The sequence below is a fragment of the Rhamphochromis longiceps genome, linkage group LG12 (genome assembly GCF_057381845.1).
Source record: "Rhamphochromis longiceps isolate RC_006_pf linkage group LG12, R_longiceps_female_GT1.1, whole genome shotgun sequence".
Classification (NCBI taxonomy): Eukaryota; Metazoa; Chordata; class Actinopteri; order Cichliformes; family Cichlidae; genus Rhamphochromis; species Rhamphochromis longiceps.
In genome coordinates, this window is record NC_140568.1 from 12,344,787 (window position 1) to 12,371,729 (window position 26,943).

General features: G+C 41.6%; 1 protein-coding gene across 2 annotated transcripts in view; it reads left to right on the forward strand.

The window, feature by feature from the left end:
* Positions 1–26,943, forward strand: part of sema4c (sema domain, immunoglobulin domain (Ig), transmembrane domain (TM) and short cytoplasmic domain, (semaphorin) 4C) — a 107,120-nt gene that overhangs the window by 47,899 nt on the left and 32,278 nt on the right. For both annotated transcript variants that reach the window (XM_085424774.1, XM_085424772.1), the window contains 2 exons: positions 7,248–7,451; positions 23,691–23,845. In XM_085424774.1, coding sequence (XP_085280900.1) covers positions 7,328–7,451; positions 23,691–23,845 — 279 coding nt within the window. In that variant the 5' untranslated portion in view covers positions 7,248–7,327. The remainder of the gene's footprint in view (positions 1–7,247; positions 7,452–23,690; positions 23,846–26,943) is intronic.

Sequence of the window (26,943 nt, forward strand, 5' to 3'; positions counted from 1 at the left end):
TGATATTGCTTTAAAGCGTATATGCAAACCAGAAGGGCTCTCATACACACATACACACGCACACACACTCTACCTGCTTTAAGTGACCACCTGCGTCTGTGTACTCTCAGATGGAGAGTGCACATGGAGTGGGAATGTGTGTGTGTGTTTTACAGTCAGTGTCTACTCCATTAGTGCCACACTCTGAGTGAAATCACTGCATCAGATGTGTTAGGTCCAGCTCTCTGGACTGGATCTAGCTTCTCACCGTACTTCCATAGAGCAGTGGGGTCTCCCACCCCCTTCCTCCAAAGTCCGGTTGCACACATGGCTCTAGAGGACTGAGATAAAATAGCAAACAAGTCCATGACTTCCTTCCCCACAAGTCATCAATTTTGCAGGTTCACTGAAACATGATATATTTCTTTTTTGCTTTGTTTTTATAACCGTTTTGCTCAGGACTTAAGCTCCATACTTTAAAATCTTTCCTTTGATGTATCACCACAACATTTAAACTCCAGGCATTTAACTAAAGCTTTACTTTAAGAAATGATTTTAGACCATTAAAAAAATGTTTTTAATCGACCTGTGTTTTTAAAGGCTGGTGTTTAATCAAAAGGTTTTAGCAGAAAAAAATAATTTATGACAGCTTCCTCTAAGGCTCCCTGTTGTATTCACAGAGTTTAAAACACCATTATGAACCCTTTAGAATGCTTTTTAAATCATAAAAATGAAATAAGGTGATCTCATGTAAAAAACTAAATCATGTCCAAAAAAAAAGTTATTTTGGGGAAAAAAAGATTTTAATTTGATGTCTTTGGGAGCTCGATCTGAACATAACTGAAGCTGAACTGACCCATAAATGAAATTATTCCTTTTTTAGGAAACATCTGCCAGCTGTTAGAAATAGAAATTCCTTCTTTGAATAGTCCGAGCCACAACATCAATGAACGTTTAAAGTCTATTACTTGAATCTGTTTGCCATAAAATAATTTTATTGCCAAGCATTTTCTCACATTCAGCTAAATGATATAGCACCAGTTCAAAGTGGCCCTAAAATGTTAAGAGAGCTCTCCAATGATTGGCTGTTTCCCAGTCAGAAAACGCAGTGAACAGGAAGAACTCTCTTTTAACCTCCAGCAGAACCAGGTAGGCGTAGCCATCAGATCAGTTGGGGCTTTGAAGGGAAAGAGAAGAGAGAGATAGCGAACAACACACAGGACAAACAGAGTCTATAAGAGAATAAAGAAGGGAGTGCAGGAAATGTGCAAAGTGCATCAATAAATTGTGTTTTTCTATATTCAGGTGTGGTGCACTGCCTGATACTCCCCTGTTTAAAGACACTGGCAGTCTATGTTATGTTCCATAATGACTGGAAGTGATAATTCCCAGTCATTATGCAACATAACATAGATGCCATTTTCAATAAAATTGTGTTTATGCAAGTAGCACTTAATGTCATTGTCAGCTTGCTATCACGTCAACAGCGGCACTATAAACATGTGGAGCTCTGAAGGTGTTTATTTTGTGTTTGCTGGTTAGCTCTAATCACAAGCAATAGCTGAGACTTATAGAAATGTAATTGTTTTTGCTGGTATTCATTCATACAAGCTGCACATCAAGGAAGCACTTCCTCCCTACTGTGACAGAGCACTTCCTCACAGGGGATCATCTGATCTGTCCCTTATGTTGTAGGTCCTTTACTATGAAGTATCTTGAGATGACTGTTTGTGTGACCTGGCGCTACATAAAAAACTGAAATAAAACTGTAAAAAAAAAATCTTAAAACCTGATATAAAGCAAATTATTTGTTTGCAGAATAATTTCAGGTATTATTTTGTTATTTCTAGTAATCATTGCTATAGCCAAATTAACTCTAAGGTATTGTTTTATGTTGGTTTCGTTACTGGATTTCATTGTTTCAGTGTTCTCGTGCTCTTCATGTTTTAAAGACCAACCTACTAAGACTGTTTTGGTACCAGGAAACATCCTTTTTGAATGTTGATAAGCCTTTGCAGGCACAAAAAAACGAAAAAGAAGCCCACACATCTGACCATTAATGCATCAGCACTGCTCCAGCTTCCTGCTATGATGATTTCAAAGTGAAGAGAACGTAGCATAAAAGTCCTTGAGTCGGTCTTAACTCCCTTCGTCCATGAGGTGTGAAATCGTTTGATCCAGCTTGTTACCATTTTGGTGAAAAAGCCTTTATGTAGCTGTGAGAATTTTCATTTGTGTGTGTGTTTTTTTAAATGCTGTTGGAGCAATAAAAAGTGCAGACAAAGGGGAGGGTACAAGGTTGGAGTTGAGAAGCAGGAAGGAAGGAAGGAAGGAAGGAAGGGAGCTGACGGTAGCTTCTGCGATAGTTTTGAATGAAGGCAGAATGAAGGATGGGGGCTGTCCTATAGTATATCCTGTCTGTGTGAGTCTGTGTGTACTTGTCTGTGTTTGCGCATGGGTGGGGTAGTGGGGGTTAAATAACATTAAGTGTGTGCTTGTGTCTGGATGGAGGGCGGTGGGCGATGTTGGCTTTAAGTAGCGTGCAAAAAGGTCAGAGGTTGGGGTTAAAAGTCAAACAATGCCTGGAAAGACTAGCAATCAGTTGGGGCAGGAAAAAGCTGCCAGGAAAGGGTAGGTGGGTAAAATGAAGGGCAGGAAGAGGAAAATGGGGAAAAGAGATAAAGTGTTCTAAGAGGACGGAGGAGGGCTGACGTTCACACACTTCGAAGTATCAGAGCTATGTAGCTTCTCCCTACAGGGGCTCATCTTACCTCTAAGCACACTCGAAAAACACACAGAAACAAAAATACAGACACGAAGATAAAACAGACCCATGCAGGAGCTCTGTAACCTAATCAGAACATGTGGCCTATTTCTCTGTATGTTTTAATGAGCCCTCCATTGTGGAGCGCTGACTGATATTATTAAGCTGCCGTGTCTCAGCTCATTAGCTAAACCAGGCTCAACAACAACACCAGCAGCTAAAAGATGATTTGATACCGCCTGCAGAGTTATGCGACACCACAGGACCTTAAAGAGGTCGTGGGGAGAGGCAGAGCAAGTGAGTTAATTCGGTCACTGGGAATGAGTCGGACTAAATCTTGCTTCCTATGACACAAAAAATAAGAACAGCACAGAACAGGCAGAGTTCAACCACCCCTTTTGTAAAGCTTCCCACAAATTAGCCTGGAATATTCAGTGTTTCTTCAGTCGTCATCAATACTGTATAGACAACACTGCTGCAGGTGCATATTTTACCATTTGTTCTCACTTATGAGAATGCTTTGGTTTTCTTTGTATTATATGGTTTTTATTAGAGCACTTAAATCATTCAAATACATTGATGTGTGGGATAGATTAGTATGACTTGATGATATCTCACTTAACTAAGTAAACTGGAAGAAAAGACCAAGGTGTCTATTCATTACATAAAACCTGTTACATCCAATGAAACGTCCCAGATATCTTGTTTGATAAGGCGTCTCTAAAGCTTCCCACAGCCTCGAGCAAACACGCACGAAACCCCAAACTAAACATAATGCTAAGCTTTGCCATAGAACCAAGTCCCCACAATCAAACAATCCCGTGTGTTGGTGTACATTGAGGTTAAAGCACCCATCTAACACAATAAACATGACCACACACACAGAGACACACTTCTCAAAAGCATGTCTGACCTTTTGCGAGCAATTTTTAGAGATGTATTATGGGTATTGTAGTATCAGTTAATGCTATATTGTACATTCCACTTTAAAGATGTTTGCACTTGACTGCTCTTGAAACTTGTTCTTCAAAGTGACTGTTATAAGTTCACACAAAGGGTGATATAAATATATTATATTTTACTTTTTTATATTATTATATGATATATATATATATACTTTTACAAGTCAATAATGACAAAGTCTGTGTGATGCCGTTTTAAAATTTGAATAAAAATATTAGAATGGATGGTATGTATTTATTAAGTTGATAATGATTATTTTTCACTATAATATAATATAATAACAACAAATTTGGACAAAAAAGTTCTCCAGGAAGATGTTTTGACCATGAGAATTTGAGAAAATTAATCTGTGATAGTATAAATGCAAAAATTAGGCATTACCATTAAAAAAATTATTGGTAAATTTATGCTCAAATTTTTGTAACTGTACAGGCACTCTGCATGTCTGCACTCACCGAAGCCGAGCTGCTTACCCGACACAGGGGCCGGGAGAGTGCAAACACTGCTGGGATACAGTTCAGAGATTCTTTGCTGGGCCAGCTCTGAAAAACAACAATACAAGATGAGACGGTTTATTTTGATATATGAAAATTGAAATCTCTTTACTTCTCTGGTGTTGACTTGACTTAATGCTGTCACGTGTTCCAAAACTAGAAAAGAACACATGTGACGTAAATAATTAGTTACATTTGACCTTTTTAGCTTTATTTGATAGACTTAGTGAAGAATAGACAGGAAATCGAGGGCAGACATGCGCAAAGGGCTGTGGCTCGAGTTCAAACCCGGGCCGGCCGCTCTTGGTCATAGGCCACGTGGTCGCCCGCTCAACTCACTGAGCTAAACCAGCATCCTGTTAGATTTTCTTTTTGAAGATTCCAAAAATATTGAGTTGTTTTTTGTTCATCTTTTTTAGGGACACTGAACTGTTACGACTCCATGTTGTTAGTTTGTCAGACAATCATGTGATCATATTTGCACTGATTGCCTTGGAAGCTTAACCATGTGACAAGTTCTTCCTTCGAGGATGAATTGCAGTGTGCACTTCTGCTTTCTACTGCAAACACTACACAAGCTAAAAGACGGTTTTACCTTACTGGCAATATTTTCTATGCTAAACAGTTCCGTTGTTGAAATAGCAGAGAAGATTAAAGAGGAGATGATCAAAAAAAGACGTGACAGACAAAGGGGGAGGGAAAAGAGAGTAAGGTATACAGAAATTTTAAGCTTTTCTGCAGACAGACGAGACAGCTTTGAATCCCTCTTCATCATCTCGCTCTGTTCCTCCTCGTTCCCCCTCTGTAGTATTTACATGCTGCTTCTTCGCTTAATCCAGCCTTCGGGATGTCTACTTCACTTCGTTACCTCTCAGCCTGGAGATGAGGGAGATTTTTTTTTTGTCTTCTTCTTTCTCCATTTCTCTACCGCCATCTCAATCTCTTCTCTGCTCACTCAAGCGTTGGCTACACCAAAGCCTCCAGCATCGATCCAATAAATCTGGTAGCCCTGCCATGGCAAAGCTCGGAGAGCCCGCACCCCAACCTAGCATTTGAGCACGCTCAATTAAAGGCGTGTTAATTGAGAAGGCTGGTGTGGGGGTATCTCTTTTTTATACTTTTAAAAAGTGTAATCAATAACTGTCACACTGGGCAGACGTGAGCTTACACATTCAAACCGCACACACACATACAAACACACACACAGATCTCTAAATCTTAATTACCTCCCCTGCCAATCCCCTAAATAGACCAAATATTTGTTTGCCAGCACTGGAATGTATTATTCACACGTGGGAATAGATGTGGGCAAAGGAGTAAAACTGCGTGCTAAGCACACTAAGGTGGTTTCTGCCTTTGTGCTGGGTTAAAGTTTGACATTTTGCACCTGTTTAAAAGTCAATTGGATCCCTTCTCCAATAAGCACGCATCATCAAAAGCACCATTTTGCTCGCTGATGCACAGCTGCAGCAGGTGCAGAGGGGGAAGCTTACAGATGGTTTGCGCGCATTTGTCTGTGTGTGGAAGTTCTGTATATTTCAGCTGCTGTCCAGCACATAAAAATGACATTTAGAGTTGTTCCCAAGAGTCTCCCAAATAATCACAAACAGGTAAAGAAATAGTAAACAAGAGAAAAAAATGTTAACGAATACTGTGAAGAGAGTATTTTGTACGCTTTTCTTGAGACCTTTGTGTGTTTCAAAGAGGTTGTGCAACCCAGTTTCCAGCTTCATAATTGGTATCTGATGCTTTAGAAAATTTTGTAACCTTTTAAAACATGTTCCCCTTTTGTCAGTTTTCTTTTTCCTGCCAGCTTCTTCTGCTGCTTATTGTGTGTACAACCTTATGAACAAAATCAATGTACTAGTTTTCAACCTCAGCAGAGCCACAGAGATCAGGGTGCAGCCAACCTGAAGCTATTGCAGGTTTTGGCCTAAGACGTGGCAGGAAGACACAATGTGCAGCCTTTTCTGAGAAGAAATGTTTCTATTTCTTATATATACATGCTTTTTTCTTTTCTTAATAATTTCCATTCACTCTGTTTTATTCTGCAAAATACCCACACAAAGATCACACAACTTTAATAAAGTATAAGTGTGACCAGATCGAGTAGTGAGATTTTCTTTCTTCCAAAAGTTGATTAATTGTTTGAACTCTAAGCCAACAAATCAGTCAAAAAGAGCTTGTCTCTTAATCTTTAGCTTCCTGAGTTTGTGTATTATTTAATAATTTGGTGCTAGACCGATTTACGCATTCATTTGGTATTACCGTGGGTTTAACACCCTCCAGGCATACAAAACCAGAGTTTGAAGTGTGTGGTGTTAATGTGAAATAGCTCATGTATCAATCCTACCTGCAGCATCATAACAAGTCAATCACCAGGCACCATTATTGGACTGTAATGCTACGTCCTAGCCGCACACTCGATGTTCATTATGTATAAGCCAATTCATTTACAACACAGTGCTATTGGATTGTCCTTGTCTCGACATTCATTTCCCACCACATTGGCGTTTGATGCGTTGCCAGCACCAGTTAACTTTGATAACTCAGCCCCGGCTTAATATACTGCCGCTGAATTGGCTTGACAAGAGTTTAGCGATAAGCTATTTCTGAGCTTTCTGAGTGGCGATAGCTGGATTATCACTCGGAGCGAGGGAGAGGCAGGAAAAAACTTTGCTGCTAACCTTCCTGGCCAAAAGTCATTAAAATGTTTAGTTTGTTTATGTTGGCAGACAGGCACAAACAGGGGCACGTACAGCGATTAAAACTATGTCCTTGTAGGCTTTAACGATTTGCATAACTCACTCCTCTTTTGCATTATTGTGGATTTTGATGACAGTGTTCAAATATATTCTGCATCTTTTCAAAATGAGACATTTATCTTTCAGAGCGGCTTGAGTGTGTGAACTCTTTTGTGTGGCTTTTTGAAAAATGCACATGTTGTAAATACTGCTCTGACAAAATTGTTTCTGATAAGCAGCTAAGCCAATAAAATGAAGTGAATTGCTGCCTCCAGCTGATGTGATTTTTTTCTTTTGCTCCAGGCACGCTGCCAGGAGCTGGGCCGTTCTCTCAAGTTGCTCTGATCGACTGATTGATCCCTCGATCCATCGCTCAGCGCCAAATGGGAGCTCCCATAGGAGGTATGTGGGGGACGAAGGTCCTCCTCCTGGTGTTTCTGGTCGGATGGGAGAAATCGCTGGGCCTCAACTGGAACCCGATCCCGCGCAAGACTGTTCGAAATCAAGGTGAGCGATCAGTGAATTAAGAGCTGATAGTTTGTAATAGGGATGGAGTACCGTAAGTTATAATTTTGGGATGACATACTGACATATTGTCTTCAGGCCAAGGAGGGACCCATGGGTGGGCCCAGTGAGAGAGTACTAAAGCTTATGTGCCTCCAAGTGGAAACAATCACATGTACTGGGATTTTTTATTTACTTTTTTTTTTCAGTTTTACAATCAAGCTTTAGCATAGGTTGTTTTTTTCACCTGATATCTTCACACACACAAGTGATAGTGTTGATAAACTATATACTGTGAATACTAAAGCCTCGACCTGGGTGTTTTCACCATTTTCATCTTTGTATTTTGAAACTGTATGTGATGAACAAGGCGTGGATCTGACCCTAAGGACACAACAGACGTCACAGACATCTAGTCACAGATCACCTCCTGCTTGCTTTTAGAAAGAATTCAGGTTTAAGACAAATCAACCTGACTTTTCGGATTCATCTACACTTTTATACAAAGTTGCTGACAGTATGCACTCACAGATACCATAAATATCCCTGCCCTACAGGCACTATAAGTTCCTCCAAATTGAATTCTCTGCATTCCTTCAAAGATCAGCCCTGTTAAGACAAGCCATTACTAGGGATGGGTACCAGTATCTGGTGCTATTATGGCACCGGTTCTGACATAATCGGTAGTAACCAGACCGAAAAGCAGCACACATTTCGGTGCTTTATTTCGGTGCTTTTTTTTCCTGAGATGTCATACACTTTGGATTCTAGCCAATCATTTTACCTTTCCGAGGATAGTAGGTGGGCCCAGGTACGTACGTTCTTTCAAAGCAGAGATACAGATTAAAAATGCCCAAGGCGAAGCGGTCAAATTCTGGCTATATTTCACAGCAAAAGATGCAAACTCAGCAGCCTGCAACAAGTGCTTTAAGGTGATACTGTGCAAAGGAGGTAACTCCTCGAATCCGATGAAACACCTGGCGACGCATAGTGTTTTTTTTAAAAGCCGAGAAATGCACCGTATTTGATAGCTTGCTGCGAGACCTCACACCGAGCGCATCTATTGCGGGTGTGGTGCCTGTTATCGGACACGGAGCAACATCCCCCAAAAACCCGAAGAGGAGAGTCCTGGCCCCTAGCCCTGCCAGTGTTGCAGAAATGATGACGGATGATGGCAGCAGCAGCCGTTCTTCTCTGCGTGAGTCGCTTAATGTTGTTCGTGTGTAATTTACGTTGAGTAGGCTAACCACGTTATTACATTAATGCATGTAAGGTGAACTAGCAAACACCGTCGTAGTTACATGCGGCTGTCTTCTTGTTTGATGGCAGATACTCCCTTCACCCTGGCCAAAAAGGCTAAAATGACCAAAGAAAAAGTGGAAAACAGCTAAACATGAGAGGTTTTTGGACAAAATTGGTGTTTTTTCCATTGATTAAGCACTGCTTCCAGCCAAGAGTGATACCATAAATCCCCTATAGCTGCAGAAAAGGCTAACATTGTTATCTTTTTACAAAAAAACAGCCAAGAGGTTTGTGGGCCAATTTTGTGTTCTCCATTCTTTAAGCACCGGCATCGTTTCAAAAGTACCGATTTGGTACTGGTATCGGATAAATCCTAAATGATACCCATCCCTAGCCACTTCTGGCCAGTGTTACAGAAGGTGATACATTTACACATCCCTGATATTATATCCACTGACTGAATCCTCTAAAAGAAATGTTTCATTTTTATGCGGTCTTCTGACCGAGCCAATAAGGTCGATTTATTAGACTGATAGATCAGTCACTGAAATGACTTATTTGGTCAGGCATCGGATACAAAACCAATAATTGGACAGATGTATTCCATAACAACAATCAGGAGGATTTCTCCGTTATATCAGAGGTGGAGGTTTTCTGAGATAAGGCCCACATCGACCCTCAGTGAAACAATGCATCAGTATAATCCTAGCGCTCAGCTGAATTTGCACCATTTATCTCAGCTCTCCTCTGCAGCCAAACCCAGCTTTCTTCACTGAACAATGCCAATTGTTGCGAGCTAAGAAATAGTCTTTTTTTTTTATCCCTCCAGGGAGAAGAGCTGCCTCACTCTCTTGGGGATTAGGGAAATACTATAAAGAGAAGTGGGGGGGGGAAAAAGCTGTGAAAAAGTATATTTTCTCACCTCTCTGTTCCACCTATCCCACCTTTCATCCCATATCTCTCGCTCCCTTTCTCTCTCTTCCTGCTCTTTCTTTTTTGCCTTTTATCCCTCCCCTCCCCTCTTTTGCTTTGTGTGCCGCGGCTCATCGTATGAACCTGAAATGCTCTTATGGCGTTTTCACAAACAGCTTCGATTTCAGCCGCTCTCGAGGAGAATGGTGCGCACGGCGGTAGCGGCAGCGGCGAAGGAGCGTGGGGATATTTCAAAAGCTTCTTTCACAGCCGCTATCACTCCCATTCTCCTTTTCTTTTTTTTTCTATATCCTTACAACAGCTCATCACTGGCGTTTTTGGTGTAATGTAAGGACAGAGAAGATGGGGGGAAAAAACAATCAGCAGGGTGTTGATAGTTTGTGGTGAAATGCTCCGTTTTGACAAAGTGAAGCCAGCGCTGGCACAGAGCAGCACAGATCTCTGCTGCTGCACTCTAGCCGGCACACACGAAGACACACCAGACAGGGGAAACGGGGACAAGGAATAAATAACCCTTTTTTTGCATTTTTCCTTTTTAGAAAAAAAGTGTGTTGAAAGACAACTCCCGTGGTTTCTCGTGCAGCTTCGCTTTCATATCGGGAGTGCCTCTGTCATAAAAGTCATCATAAAAATCTCATCATGAAACATAGGAGAAAGGCAGATCGCGTCACGTCATCTCTGATTTGAGTGTGGCTCTCACGTGCAGTGAGATTCTTGATGCAAAATGAGTTGCATTGGAAACAAGCAGGATTATCATACCTGTTGACAGATTTCTTCGCTTGGCAAGAGAGGGGAAGGAAAAAAATGAGATTTTCAGGCCCTGCTACTGGGTTAAATGACTTATATGGATGGATTCTTGCTACAGTGCTGAGAAGGAGATAGGAGAGAAATGGGGGGGGGATACAGCTGCAGAAAGAGGGAACGATGGATTGGAGTGGAGAGACAAAATGAAAAGAGAGGGAGAGAGAGGGGAGGTATAATGGAAAGAAAGCAGGAAAGTGAGCGAGAGACTGGGGAGAGAGGCCAGTCAGTAACTGCCTTAAAAGGGCAGAAAGTAGCTTCAGAGGATAGACAGAGAGAGAGGAAAACACAGACGCAAACTGCCGGCCGTTCACCCAGCAATTCACATTGCACCTAACCATCTCTGCGAAGCATCCATGTGAGCGCGTGTGCGTGTTAGACAGACACAAGAAGACGGGCGATGTTTATACGTATTTGTTTGGAGGGAGATGTCCGTGTGTGTGTGTGTGTGTGTGTGTGTGTGTGTGTGTGTGTGTGTGTGTGTGTGTGTGTGTGTGTGTGTGTGTGTGTGTGTGTGCTGCTGAGTGAGTTGGGTTATGGTAGGGGAGAGATGGTTGAAGAGATAATATTTACCCCCACCCCCCTCACACACCCTGCAATTAAACGAGGCTTACACGGGGTTGCAGGAGAAGAAAAGCAAACATCCTCTCTCTGTGTCTCGCTATCTCCCCTCTTCTTCTTCTATTTTTTCTTCCCCTCTTATATTTTTTTTTAAAGTCACATGTTGACATTTGAAATTTTAGGCCTGTTGTTATTCCTCACCAGCCACTCGCCACATTAGTGGAGGGGGGGAAAAGAAATCACTGTTGGCTTCTAATGAGACATTTTATGTACACACATTATGTATGGCCCTCGTGGAGCTGCTAATGAGTGCTGAAAATTTACATACTTTACATTTTTCGCTCATATTTTCTCATTCTGCACCCTGATGTAGTGCATGTGTCTTGATTTCTTTTTCCCTTTTATACGGATAATATTTCACATTTATGTTCATATTGTACAAGTTGCTCATTCATCCTTTTTCGCAAAAGGTTTTCTTACCCATGAATACTGAGATGCTGTCTGCTTTTTCTACTTTTTGACTTACCCATTAGGCACTAGAAGCCCGCTGGTTCCCGGAGGACCTAATTCGTTAACAATGGGTCAAACTAATTCTCTAGTAGTAGTTTGTAGCAAACTAGGGGTAAAATAAAATAGGGTTAGATTGTGCATTTTTGGGATGGAGGGGGACATCTAATTGTTTGGGGGTGGGGGGTCTAATATAATAGGGTCTTTTCCTTTAAAATATAAGTGTGTCTCAGGGTGTATGCTCTTGTGATTTGGTGCAATTAAAATTGAAATTGACCCTGCTGTTGCCAGAGGTGTTTAACAAATTTAAATGAAAGACTCCTACAAACAGCTGGAAGGAACAAACACAGTTTTAGCTCATGATATATTGTCAGTTTTAATAAAGAGCTTAATGGAATACAGTTCAACAATAGCACTGGAGTCTGTGAACAGGGCAGCTTAATTTAGCTGCACTGGTGCACTGCACTAGCCTATATGAATAATGAAAAGTAGCAGCTTTTTCCTCTCTGCTACAGTTCCCTGTCACTCTGTGCTCACGCTGGGCTTAAATGTGGTGATGAAAAAAAGGTTTGGGGAACACAGCAAGTCTTTCCAAGTGCAACAACTTTTGCACAGGTGTCTCACTGTAGGTGGCATTTGTACAAATAACGGTAAAGAGCGAAATGATGTGCGGTGGTAGTGCAAATGGCAGAAAAGCCAGAAACCAAATATAGGGTTTATTTTAAATTAACCTTCCCGTAGCGTCTATAAGGTAGTGGAAGTATATTGAAATGAATGTGCTGTTCTCTTAATTCAAAACAAGCAACTGTTTTTTGATTTTGTCAAGTTGACATTAACCCAGGTCTACACATCTGTTAGGGTCATGTCACCAGGCGAGCGTTTTTTGTGGGATTTCTTGGCAACATTCTGCCCGCCTTGCTACTTAATCTTACAAGTGGAACAGATTTCAGATATCTGTTGTCTGTGCGCCTCAAATCTGACCTTGTCCTTCTTTTTGCACCTGCTTTTTTGGATTCGATTGGATTGTAGTATCCATTATGTTGCTTTAAGCTACTACTTTCACACACTTAACCTGACCAATTTCCATTGACCACAGAAAATGCTTTAGCTGAAAACACCACCGTCTGTCCCAGTCCTTACTGACTTTCTCTGCTGAACACCATATTTTATTCCATGGCTTTAGCTTTCACATACGCTCATACACAACCACACATAAACTTCTCAGCCCCAGCCCAATGACAGAGGCCGGTAAGCCAGAAATCTGACAAAACACAGCTGTACGGAAAGAAAGAAGGAAAGAAAGAAAGAAGTTGTAGAATCTAAGCCCTTACAAATTTGATATTATGCTTGAAAACCTAGCGAGCTTTGATGCTGAAAATGAGCCCTGCATCTTTAAAGAAAGGCCAAAGCAAATGTACGCCTCTTGATTTAAGAAAAGAAAGATTGAGAAAAAAACACACATACACTCTGTAGAAGCAGATTGGAAAAGGGCTGGGCCTCTGACCTCCAGAAACCTCTCTCTTCTCTCTCTCAACCTTCTTTCTTCTTTACCCTCCTTCTTTCTGTTTCTCTGCCTTATCTCCTCAAACCCTCCAATTACAGTAATGAGTGGTTGAGAGCGAGGGAGAGGAGGAGGCAGAGAGAGGCTGTGCGTGACTGGGAGGATAGATGGTGGGGGGACAAAAGTGGGAGGGAATGGAAGGAGGAGATTCATCATAGCTTTTTATCTGCTTGAGTGCCAGTCATCCACTGACCCTGTGCTGATTGGTCGGTGAAGATTAACAGCCGGGACCAAATGTCGAGACCTGCGCTGCTCTCTGTTGTCGTTCTGACTTCGTGAGGGCTGATGTGGGGGCAAGTGGGCATGTGCATTAAAATGAAAATGCCAGTCTGAGGGTACTCTTATCCAAAGGACCTTTTTTTTGCAGCAGTGAGGGACGCAAACTGTATGCAACGGTTTTAGATTATGAAGAATGACGCACAACACCTCACGGGTTGTTTAAGCAGTCGATTTGATTGCTTTCTTCTTTCATGGCCTGCCAACTGATGGGGTTAAAGTGGCACATGCTCATATTAAATATTCCTATTGTGTTTCACACAATGAGGTCAGTGTATGTACAGATAATGCGTTTGAGGTCAAGTTTTCTGAAAATCTTGTGGATGTAATGACTCAAGAAGAAACATCAAGTAGGAGGCTGAGGGAGGACAACGACTAGTATTTTTTTCTATTTTTGCATCTATATGATGTCACTGAGAACAGATATCGCTAATATGGTCATCTCTGGCACCTCTAGCTCCCCCGTCCTTATCCTCAGATCTTTATTTTGCAATTATCACTTAGTAAGAAAGTTGTAGGGAAGGGGAGAGCAGATAAAATGCTTCTCTCAGACTGTGGATGAACTGATGGGAGGGTTCACTGAAACCCAACGTAAGACACATAAGGAATATTTTGAACTGTAAAATCAAGCGAGGCTGTTCAAGCACAGTCCATTAATAAAAATATGGAGCATAGAAGGTCCACTTCTACACAGCTGCACTGTGATTAAATGAGTAGAAAAATGCTTGAACTAAGTACTACATAATGATACTCGTCAGAAATGTCAGAACTGGAATGTGCTGTCACTGAGGTGGCTGAATGTTAATACTACAGTCAGCAAGACTCTGAGCAGCAAATTCCTGAATAGAATTTGCCGCTGAATTGAAAATGAATAGACACAAGAGGACAAACGCATACACTCAGACCACTGGTGTCTGTCTAAACCAGATTTAACTGCATACAGCAGCGGGCCCCAACCCCCGGGCCTCGGACCGGTACCGGGCCGCGAGAGTTGAGGCTCAGGTTTGAAATGTATGGTTTTCAGGGTTTTTATCGGTTTTCAGCGTTTTTCCTGGGTCTTTTCACGTGTGTTAGGAATAAATCTTCTTTTTTTCGGTTCCGCGACACCTTAAAGGCCCGTACGTGAAAATATTGTCGGGCATAAACCGGTCTGTGGCGCAAAAAAGGTTGGGGACCGCTGGCGTACAGCATGAGGACACATTTTCACTGTAGTTCTCCATAGTCTTTGTGTCTTTTGTTGTGAAATCACTGCAGGTTGTGGCCTTTAAAATCCCGAACTCCATTCCACTCCACAGGCTCCCTTGTATCTCTCTGTGTGTGTCATCAACACAGCATTGTGCACAAAGCGGCCCGGCTCACCACAGCTGGTGCCCGTCGCTGTAAGGCTCATACATGCTGAACCATGACGCATGGAAAAACTGTACTCTTGACTTCAACCGGTTCTTGATTTGTTCTGCTTGTTGTGGATTGCAGTGGCGACACCCCACCGAGCTAGGCTGTTCACCACCACCGCCGTCGCCCCCACCTCTTCCTTTCATCTTGCCTCGTCATCCCCCCTGAAAACCAACCCCCACCCCCAATGGGCTCACTTCTTCTTGTGTTAATCCACTTTTACCACTTCCTCCCCTCCCACTCCATCACGCTCTCTTCCAATTCTCCTGAATTGAGCGCTCTATAGGCGTGACTGTTTATCAAAAGCGGCAACAATAAAGCTTTTACAGAAAACAGATGCTACAAACAAGGATTTACACGTGGAAACAAGAAATGTATCACCTTAAAACCTGTCCCTTTATTTGGTATTATTTTGCTTTGTTCAGCATTGAGTCGGTCCTGACATGAATTCCAATGAAACTCGCTCAGTGTTAATGAGCCCTAAATAACAATAGGTAGATTCAGCTAGTAAGGGTATGCATATCTTTCCCTTTAATGTCTCTGTCTTTCTTCATGCTCTCATTCTGTCGTACACCTGCCTTCCTTGTGAACTTCTGTTGAGCAGACGAAGCTTTGCTGTGTGCGTGCGTGCATGTGTGTGTGTCTTTGTCAGAGCAGTGTTGTTTTTATTCTTTCAAAAAGGGTGCCTGCTCTTATGGAGGTCTGTGCACACGCTAGGGTCTATCTGGATGATTGTGTGGGGGCGCTGAGCGGCGTCTCTCCCTCCTCTGTCTGTCTTGTCTCTGCCTCTCATTCGCCGTTTTGTCGCTGCTTCAAAGCGCCCCCTAAAATAGGCCTTTAATCACAGTTTAGTGTGCAAGTGGCTAGGCGGTTGGAAGCTATAAGAAGAGGCTGGGTGTATTTATAGCAGACAGTGAGAGGAAGGCTGGAAGGCTGGTGGAAGCTGACCGCAGTGGCGAGTCCCGGACTGAGAGCTTTTCACCCGGCCATGAAGCAACAGGCACTCCCCGTGTCCCGCCTCTTCAATGGAGCTCTGTTTGGACTAGCTTGGCTTGATTTAGATTAGGGAGGGTGGTGAAGCTTTGACCTGACCGTGACATGTCCTAGTGAGTCGTGCACATTCATACACACATATGATGGGTCTAAATGAAAGCAAGTACACACACAGCTCACATTTGCATACAGAATGAAATGCAGTCACATCTTGATTTCTTTCAGCATTTGGTTTAAGTTCATCTGTGTTACTTGATCAAAGAAGACATTTTTGTCCTTGTTTTTGTATCCAAAGAAACAATAACATACTATGTTTAAGAGATGGCTTTTGATCTGCTAAACTTTTATGACGTGAAAGTAAACAAATGAAAGCGTTTCATCCTTGACAAGGTTTTCCTCTCGCACGCTGCACTGTGCCATCCACTTGATAGTTTTGCAGAACACTCCAGTCGTTTTATGTGGGTTGTGTGAAATGCCTCTGTTTCGGTGCATTCAAGGACACGCTGACACATCTGTGCAACACAGCTCAACGTTGTGGCGTTGTACTGATCCGGGTAGGCTTATTTAAACGCACAAACATTCGTTTCTTGAGTTGTACGTACGTGTAATGCGCCGATTGGTCACATGTAAAAGAGAGCTGCAACGAGATCAGTTTAATGTCTTTTCTTTGTAAACTTGGCTCAGGTCCAAAAGTAAGCAAATCAATATAGATTGACTAATATTTGTTAATATATTAGTGTCAGGATATGTAACGATAAATCAATAAACTGTGGAGGTAAACACAGACGACACGAGAGCTCTCACTTCTCACGCCAACTTTGTTCTTGACCTAACAACAACTGACTACATCGCGCCACAAAACTCAGCAACACACTTCCTGTACACTGGGTATGAGTGGAGCCCTCCAGTGGTCCACCACGAAACCAATGAATCATTTAAAAATTAAAGATGATTTGAAGAGAGAAATACACTAGAATGTGTCCACTAGAGGGCACTCTGCAACTTGCTGGTTGTTGTATTTGTGGTTTGTTTGGAAAACCACAAACACAACAATCAGCTGATCCCAGTAAGGTCAAGTGATCCATGACATAACTTTTAACTGCATTGTTACATGATATTAGTAAGGTCTCAAAAATAACTGCACATAAATGTTTGAGAACTCTGTTTATGTTTTCTGTGTCTGAAAGACGAAAAATATCCGCTGATATATCAGGTTTTAAATCACCAAATATCGGTCTTAAATTTCCTCGTTCGATCAGGCACTAGTCTAAAAACTGCAAAACCTTTGTTTGACATCTAAAGTCATCAAATCACTGTTTTGCAGATTTTGTTTTCAGATGATTTTTCATCAACTGAATTGATTTCAAGGTTCAAGATCTTTCGAAGTTCAGTTTCTAGCAGCACTGTTCAGGCTCTCTGGCTTTCTGTTTGTTCTTTTGTTTGTATTGCTCCCCTGCCTGTTAAACTCATTACACCTCCCCTCATGTTTGCGCCTCATTTCTTATTTGCACTCTTTTATTTTCACTTCTCTTCTGCTCCCTGTGATTGTTTTATCCAGGCATCAAAGGCCTTGTAATTTAACCCAAACCGCCCTCAGACATACACACAATCACCAGGTCCTTAAAATGATGGAAAAATCTGAAAATAGTCTAAGTGTCAGGCTTTAAATAACATTCAGTCTAAAGAACAGTGAGTTCTTTTCAGAGAAGAAAGACGCCTTTCTGTATGCCGTGTGTACAAAATACTTCCTTCAGGATTTTTCTGATCGTGTAGATGGAGTTTTTTTTCCCGTCCCATTGACACACACAGAGATGAACCATACCACCTGTGGACAAGTCTTGTGTTTGTTGTCAACAAACCCTCTCTCTTATGAGGTTGCGACCTCCAGCCACACACGCACCCCACAGGTAGCCTCAGGGTGCCACAGTGCAGTGTAAGGTGGAAAGCGCACGTGCCCACATCGCCTCTTAATGACAGAGCCGCTGATCACTTCAAACAGGCCACTCGGAGCAAAACTTTCCATCTGTTGGTGGAGGGATGTTGAAGTCACTGAGCAGGTACCCTGGAGAGCTGTTTGGGACTTTGAACGCATGTGTGTGTGTGCAAGTGCAATGTCTTTTACTGTGTTTATTCACTGTGGGTGCATGTTTACGCGCGCACTGATTTGTGTTGCCAAGAACCTTCACACAAATGTGTGTGTGTATGTGTACCTCAGTACACATGTCAGCTCTGGAGTTTTTTTGCCCAGCCGTGTGGAACACAGCAGATGTGTTCAGCTCTCCCCCGAGAAAGCCTCCTCCGCTCTCTCCCTCTCTCTCCTCTCACTCTCATCTAGCCCGTTCATCCGCACATACCCCCCAATGTTTATACGCCACTGCTCTTCAGATAATAAGCTGACTTCACTACTTATCCCCTTCCTTCCTTTGGTTATATCTTCACTCCTCCCTTCCATCTCTCTGTACCCTTCAAAACATGTTACGACTTGGGATTTCTTTAAGCTGAACTTGTCCAAATTAAAGGCTTTCAGTGGTCTAAGATGGTCCAAATGCTGCTTTAAAATTGGTTTGTTAGACCTTGGAGGTTTAAAAACCTGGTATATTTGCTATGTTTTTGCATCTGTTTTGCCCCTACAGCAAATAAAGACATACATAACTTAATTCAAGGGTCTGAAGCTCACACTCAAAGTACTTTAACTATGATCAATGGACAATAATCTATTTTGTCTTTTAGAAATCTGTTGCAGGTGTGTGCACCAGTTATTAGAGTGCATTTTTGCCCCAGAGCCCCTCAATGATCAAATCATACTTTTTTGTGCATTACCAAAATGGGTTTTCAAGCAATGGATTTGCTGTTCAGTAAGCAGGGACATGCAGACAAATCTAACTCTTCCATGCAAACCGCATCAATCAATGCAACCAAAGCAATCACAAGGAAGTTCTTGGTGCAGCTCCTTTGGCAGCCAGGTTCACCTAGTGATAGGCGGTTACCCGGAGATCACTGACTGCCCTCTAGGTCACGTGTGAATGGGGCCTTAGCAATTGATTTTACAGCAACTACCTGCAGCTAATTGCAAGCAGTCAGGGAGTAGCGCCCAGTAGTTACCAGGCCGTCACTTTCTAGTTCATATAATCTGGTGATGGTAATGGTAGAAACTGATGTGCTGGGGTTCATTGAATTAGCTTTAACCAAAAGAAAAACCCCAGACACATGGTTCCTTACATAAATGCTAGTTAGATAGTTAAGAAATCTAGAATAGTTGAGGTGTAATGAGACTATTTTCAATCACTGTGCCAGATTTCACAACGTTCCTGTCTAGGATGTAGCTGCAGGATGACTATATCCCAACAACAACAGTGACATGTTGAGCAAAGTGTGCAGTTGTCAGTATGTATTCCTTATTACTGTCACGGCAGCTGTTAAACCATTAATTCAGCTGCTCTCCTGTCTTCAATCATCACTGGGTTTCAGCAGGGATGCATTCACAGGTCAGCACATCTCCTTTTAGAGCAACACATTTCTTGTGAAACTCACAGAATCAGAGCCAACCAAGATGTGGAACACTGCCTCAATATGTTTGAGATGAAGGAGAAGAGATCAAAGTCTGTGCAAAGCAGGACAATGTGTCACCAGTTGGCTGTAACAATGCATTTTTTGGAAATTGTCTTAGGTAACAAAGCAATCTTGGGCCAGGGGCGAGGTTAAATGGTTGTTAGGGATGTTCCCTTGTCCTTGTTCTGCTTAACTGTAGTGCCAGCATTATTGTGTTTTTGGTATCAAGTGGTCATAGAGAATAGAAAAAAGGCTTTGAACCTTAAAAGCAAGGGCATTGTAAGGATTAAATAGTTTACACTCTCAAGCTTACAAAATGTCTCCTTTTTTTTTCTTTTTTAACTTCGCTTTCTCGTCTCGCACACACAAACCCGCTCACACATGGCGTGCTCCTTCAACCAGAACAGGCTTCTCCTTGTATATAAGTCTATTTAGTCCCAAGTAGGCCACAGCATCACATGAGCAGTTAGTCACACCATAAATCACACACCGGTTTCTGATGCTCCCTCCCTGGATTTCAGCTGCTATTTTCAGTTGAAGCGGGGGGGGAAAGGCGAAAATGTGAAAATACTGGTGGCATAGAAAACAAAAAAAAAGAAATATCCTTATTCAGTATATGAGATCACATTACGTGCGGGCGCTGGCTGTCGTCGCCTCGCATTTTGCACACATTCTATCAGCCTGGATAAAGCGAGAGAGGGGAGGAGCAGGAGAACAAGGTGACACTACAAGCAACACGAGTGTGGATAATGAAAACTAAACACCATCCTTTTTCTCTTTCCTCTCGTCTCTGTCTCAGCTTTCCCTTCTGCTCTGCACCACTAGTTTGTCTGTATGCTTGTCGGGGGATTTGAATGGTGTGCGCGCGCATGTGTGTGTGTATATGTGGGTGCGTGTATGTAGGCATGTGTGTGTGTGCGTCTGAGAGCGAACAGCAAAACAGTAGCTGTGCCTTTTTAAAAATTTTATGGAAAAAAAGTCGACTGTAGCTATTTCTCCGCAGATGGGAGCTCGGAGAGAACATTTTGTGATTTTTGTCATAATCTTTCTGTGATTGTTTGTGTCAGCCTGTGAGCAGCAAAAAAAGACAAACAACCCCAAATTGCAAGTAATCCACAACAAATTAAACAATCCTGGAATGAATCAAATCAGTTCAGCTATTTCATGTCAAAGGATGATAGCTTGAGTTGACAAGAGCTAAGTAATATTTTGTCATTTTAATCAAATTACAGCAGTAGTTGCAGGAACAGCTGAGAAAGAAAACCAGCCTTGTGTTGTAGAAGGGATTCTAATGGCCAGCAGGGGGTGACTTGTATAGAAGAATAGAAGAAAAAGAGTCTGACTTGAGACGTTATTTCCTGATTAGTTATGTTTTCAGTCGCTAGTTTTGTGTCTTCAATACAGATTTAATGCAGAATAAAAGGTGGTTAACCTCTGATGACTTGGACGCACTTAACGGTTAGGATCACGGCGATGACGTAGACCTGAGAGGGTTAATGACAAGTCCAAGCACTCACCTACGTCTTTTATTTTCAAAGAACCACGAGCAAAATGTTCAATGCGAGGCTTCAAGACAGTAGTCCACAATGACACTTTTTTCACATACAGTCCATGAACTAAGTATGAAGAACATATAAGCACATTAGACCAGCGGTCTCCAACCTTTTTTGCAGGACGGACCAGTTTAATGTCAGACAATATTTTCACGGACAGGCCTTTATGGTGTTGCAGATAAATACAACAAAATAAAATGATACGACCAAGACAAAAACTGTGGTATTTTGTAAATATAATAGTAAACACAAATTCACTGTGTGTAACTTTATTAGCAGCGTCCTCGTGAAATGCGCCAACAACATTGAGCGTAACGTAATGCTCTCTGGTCGCTATGGTAACGCGTAAATATTTCTTTCAAAATAAGACACACAACTACAACACGGTAAAAGACCCAGGGAAACCGAGCCAACGATAAAATCCCTGAAAACCTTAAATTTCACACCCGAGCCTCAACTCTCGCGGCCCGGTACCAAACGACTCACGGACCGGTATCGGTCTGTGGCCCGGGGGTTGGGGACTGCTGCATTAGATTGATTATATAACCATGTAGCGCTACTTTCAGCTGCTCTTTTATTTACAAGGGGCACCACAGCAGGTGCCTCCACATGTTTGACACAATCCCAAAAGCTTTTACGTCTCCTCCCCAGATCAAACCAGGCAAATGCGTAAACCACTACACTATGGAGCCACTTCACAGAGTGTGCTACAAGGACCATAACTAGAATTCCCATATTATGCGTTCGTACAGTTTCCTCTGACTGACAGGTTGTACTCTATTTCTTTGATTATAGGTGCAGCACTCAATTTACAAAAGCCCTTTGTGTTTAGACCAGAACTGAGTTCAGAACAAGGGCAGAGTCCTGCAAAAGCAACTTAGTAACAGTACTATTTACCAAACTTCTTGTATCAGACCATTTATTTCTCCTATTTCCAAGGTAACGGTAAAAGCAGAGCGCCGTTTGTCAGAAAGATTATTCAAAAATGTCATTAGGCTTTCTGGAGAGATGAGCTGTGCAAATATTAGATGCATATCCGAATCTCTTTCTTTACAGCAATATTTCATTAGTCTGTTAGATTGCGCTCTCCAAGTCGCCTTTTCACACATGTGGATGGTTGGGGTACACTACCAACACTGCCAGCTCGGCATGGAGTGCACTGTAGCACAAAAGTCAATGTGAAAAGTTTCTAATTGTCCCTCAGCATCATAATGTCGAGATGTAGCTCTGTTCAAGCAATGTTATAATAATGTAAGGTTCTGCCATCAAAAATAAATAAGCCACTGCGTCTTCACTTCCTCAAGTTCTAGGAGTGAATGTTCTCTCTAGCAGCTGACAGCAAAACTTTTGTTGTGCTGTGCAAAGTTAGACGTATGGCTTTGGCAAGTATATAAAAAGCAGACTGCTTTGAGGGGTTTGCAGACCTTTTACACGTGCAAAAAGCTGTATAAACAAAGCATTATATGGGCTCGTAAAGCCTTGCATTAAAATGTGATCTACGTGTGGGAGTGCAAGATTCCAATCGCGCTTTCATTTGCATTTTCCATTTGAAATAATAATGCCAACAGGTCCAACTTTAAATCCCTGTATTGTTGTGTACTGCTGCTCTGTATAGCCTGGATTACTCTGCTCCTTTTCAAAGAATGAGGATTTTTTTTTCTTCTTCTTTTTGTAATACTGCAATGCTGAGTTTATAAGTGCTTTAACAATCTCTGGCCTAAAAGCTGTGTTAAATTGAGGCTAAACACAATTTAAGTTGTTTTCCAAAACAAGATTAGTCGATTTTCTCAATTTGAAAACTACCTCTCCTAATGGAATTTTTATTGAACAAGTGTATGAATACAAACATCTCGGCTTCTGGCTCATAGCAAACGCACTTTTAAAACTTGCATTAAAGCGCCGGCTGATTGAAGCCGTTGAAAGTTAGTTGCGATTCTGCAGATTGTGCACTCTTTCAGTCTTTATATCAGCCCTAGATCAATCATCTGCATTCATTGATATGCTCCCTTTAAAAGCTCTAGATTTTGGAAAACTGTGCTATTAGATTCATAATGTTTGGGTGTAATGGTACACACCCATGCACTCTTCATCAAAACAAGGGCTGGTCTGAGAGAGCATCATTGCCTCTTGTTTATTTGCACAGCTTTTCTAAATAGACGCCGGCCTTATCTCGCTGCTGACATGTAGATCTGGAACTTATCAGCCTTTCCCCGAAGACACGGCTTCTGCTCCAGGTTCTCAAAGTAAATACAGAGCTTGGGAAGCTTTCTGTGCAGTGCTCCATCATGCAGGAATAATTTACAGGAGATCTTCGAGCTAGATATTGTGGGTAGTCTCAGCAAACTCTTCAAGACCTGACGTGTCTGACCTCCTTCCTAACTTCAGCTGTGTTGTTTTAATTAAAATCTTTGTCAGTTAAACTAAATCTTGGGGGGGGGGGGGGGGGGATATTTTTATGATGCCACAAAAACAGAGCCCAGACCAGTCGACGTGCAGTTCATTCTCAGACCATTTTAATGAATATAAACCGAAAAGTATGTATCAACTTTTTGTTTAGTGACACCAAAAAAACCTCTCATGGCACAGGCAGCACTCTGTTGGGTAGCATTTAATGGCTGTGTGCTGGCACAACACGAAATCTTAGCAAAAGGATGTGGGAGAGATGAATCGTGGTGGATGACACTAATCTATAGGCGGTGGAGTGGGTGAGGCTTGGAGGTGCGAATGAGCTGAGACATCAACAAATTTCACGAAGGAGAGTGTGAAATGTTCCTCTCAGGTGTTATTCATCTGTCAACAGATCAGCCAAAAGAAATGCAGCTATGCGTTATCATGTGATGTAATGCACCGATGTCTCTGTGTCCCCTGATCCAGATGTGTTGGACAGCATGGCCAGGTTTAGCGTGCCGGGAGTGTTCAACTACAGCATGCTGACTCTGTCTGACCACGAGAGGGTCTTGTACGTCGGAGCACGGGAGGCTTTGTTCGCCTTGGACCCCAATGACATTAGCAGACAGCTAAGGCCACAGGTAAAGCGCACATAAGCACATGAACGCACTTTAAAAGCTTTTTTTCTGACAGTGAAAGAGATACAAATACATTACAGTTCAATAAGGACAAGGAAGGATTTCAAGAAAAATAATTACCACCCGACTGCCACTGCAAACACCCACGCATTCTCAAACTCTTTTGTAGAAATGCAACAAATTAAATGATAACACATAAGATTTAATATCACACTGCTTCATGATGGACAGTTCAGGAACAAAAAACATCCTCCGCACGACTTGGTACAGAGTGCCGCAGAGATAAACACACATTTCAAATACTTAATTTAAACAGACCAAATTCAATTATGATATCATGTGTGATAGAATTATTATAGAAAGTCTTTAAAAATTATGAAGGTTCAGCTTGGATGAACAGGGAAGAAAACATTAAACATAATCTCTGCCTGTGCCACACTTTTTTGAAGTCTGTTAACTAACAGAATGACCTTATTCTATTCTTTTTTCCTTTTGGACTCAATGACATTTGAGAGCACATACTCTGGACATACTCTGGCAGGCAATCAAAGGACTTTATAGTACAATAACAAAGTCGACTGATTTGTGCTCTTAATTTGTGAATAACTGATCCCATTGGCTATGTAGAGCCAAAGACCGAATTTATACTAAAACATAAGCATGCAAGATAAGTACAAGGAGATTTTAAAAAGCATGATCCTAATTCAAACAGGAACTTGAACATAATGCTGTACAGATAAAAGTATGATAGATTATAAAGTTGTAAGACTCTTGCTGCTCTTTGCTAATGCTAGCTTATCAGGTAGCATAGCTATCCTTACCAAAGTATATTGATGCTACAGCATTGCACTTCACATTGTACAGAGTAGGTGGTTAACAAAAAGTGTATTAATGGTAACTTTGTCATAAAAATGGTTTTATGACAAAGTTAGCTTTAATATTGGCTGAAGGTCTGGTGATATGTGTGTTTAGCTAGCAGTTATTTTAGTTAAGCTAGCTAGCTAGAAAAAAAGAAGAATTTTAGCTCTATAGATCCCTCAGCTGAGTTAAGCCTTAAAAAATACAATAAAATATCTTCAGACTGGTACAGTCATAAATAAGAGCCATCTTGGCAAATTTTAAAAATGGTCTTTATAAAATTAAAGCTCTAATTATTTTGTAATCATGATTTACAGTTGTTTTGCAAGGTTATTCAACTAGTCTTATTTTGAAATTTGCACACAGCAATGCTGTAAGTAAGCTGCCAGATATTAAGATGATAATGTGTGCAGCTATTGCCTCCAATATTTCACTTCTATCAGCACAAACATATCCACTGTGAATTTGTGGGAGTAGACAGGCACTCGCACACATCCTTGCCCAGGCTTTGGTCCTGTTCCTCAGAGTTCGTGGTGCACTCATTCAGTCTTGTTTTTTTTTACCATCCTCGTTTTAATTTGTGGATCTTGTTTTTCTGCAAAGCACTCTGGGGTAAACCTGTTTCTTTAAAGCGCTCTATAAATACCCTTGACTTGACCTGACACGCAAACACTTGCACACAGAGAGATGCTAAACCCTCAAAGGCTCAATCTGGGTTTGCTTTGTTCCCTCAATAATTGGTCCATATTGCGATCAATACAATTACAGCAATGCAATGAAGGTGTAGTGAGCAGCCTGCAGCGGTTTGGGGATTGCTATCTGATTTACTGCTGTAATGAGCAATTATTGGATGCGCACACATACCCACACAGACTGACAGACCCTGGCTCAGCCGCAGGCTGTTTGAGTGAGGGTTATGAGTCTTACAGTAATGATAAGATCACCTGTTGTCATCCCCCAGTGTGCAATGTAGACGGAAGAAGCCAAGTCAGAAAAATAACTGAACAGGGACGAGGGAATAGTCCAGCCCCTCTGTCACCACCTGCCCATCACTCTCTCACCCCCTCCTTTCTTTGCTTTAACTGCTTCTCTTTTATTTCTTTGCTGCTGTCTGTCTTTCTTCCCTGGATATTTTCTAGGGATGTTTTTCTCAGCATTTAGACTTTCTCAAGACAAGCAGCTCCCATCTGTGTTTGAAGTGCTTTCTTCTGCATTATTTAGTTATTTTCTTTTCCCGTGATGACTGTGGATTATTTCATTGAATAATTTTCTTTCATGAATTTCAGTCAGTTCCATTTATGGACCAGTTCACCTTGTTCTGGCAATTTAGAGCCCACTTCCACACAGTAAACTTATTACACTGCTCTTAATTTGTGAATAACTGACCCCATTGGTACGTTACATGATGTGACATTTGCAGATCCACACGCCTTTGCTCAAAATAGTTTAACCAATATTTTTCTGTTACTTGCGAACCACTTCTGTTTTCGCGGGTTTGCTAATGGCCAAAGCACCGGTAGCGTTATTTGTGCTGACGTAATGGCCGATAACTACCAGAGCATTTCAAAATGCTGAAACTAAGTGGCCCTGTAATAGTGCTATTTCCCAAAATAAATGGGTTTTTTTGTTGTATTATAACCACACTGTAAAAAAAACTGTAGGATCTTTCGAAAGAAACTTTTTTTTAAGTTGATAAACTTGTCTAAGGCTCTGCTCATATGGTGTGTGTCTTGGACTGTAAAACAGAGCAGGTACTCTGTCATTAAATAGTCTATGATAAACTGCCAGAAATTGCGGCATACAGGATTTTGACTGAATTGGCACAATTTCAAAGGCTATGTGAAAGGAAACCTCGTTGTTCAATTGAATAGAAAGCAGTCTGGTATATTTTTGAATTATGTCTTGAGATCATTATGAGGTGCTTCCACGTGTCATTTAGCCAGTCTTTTGCACCCATGTGATACAGTCAGAATGGACAAACCTAAGCAGTGCATCCAATATTCAATGAGACCACACCTCTCAGACCACATTCAGAGCATGTGGCCAAATTCTTTCTGCACTGTGTACATCAGCGATCCCCAACCTTTTTTGCACCACGGACTGGTTTATGTCCGGCCTTAAAGGTGTCGTGGATAAATACAACAAAATAAAACCAGTACTGGTACAAAAAAATAGAATATTTATTCATAACACACAGGAAAAGACCCAGGGAAACTGAGTTAACGATAAAAATGAGGATGCTA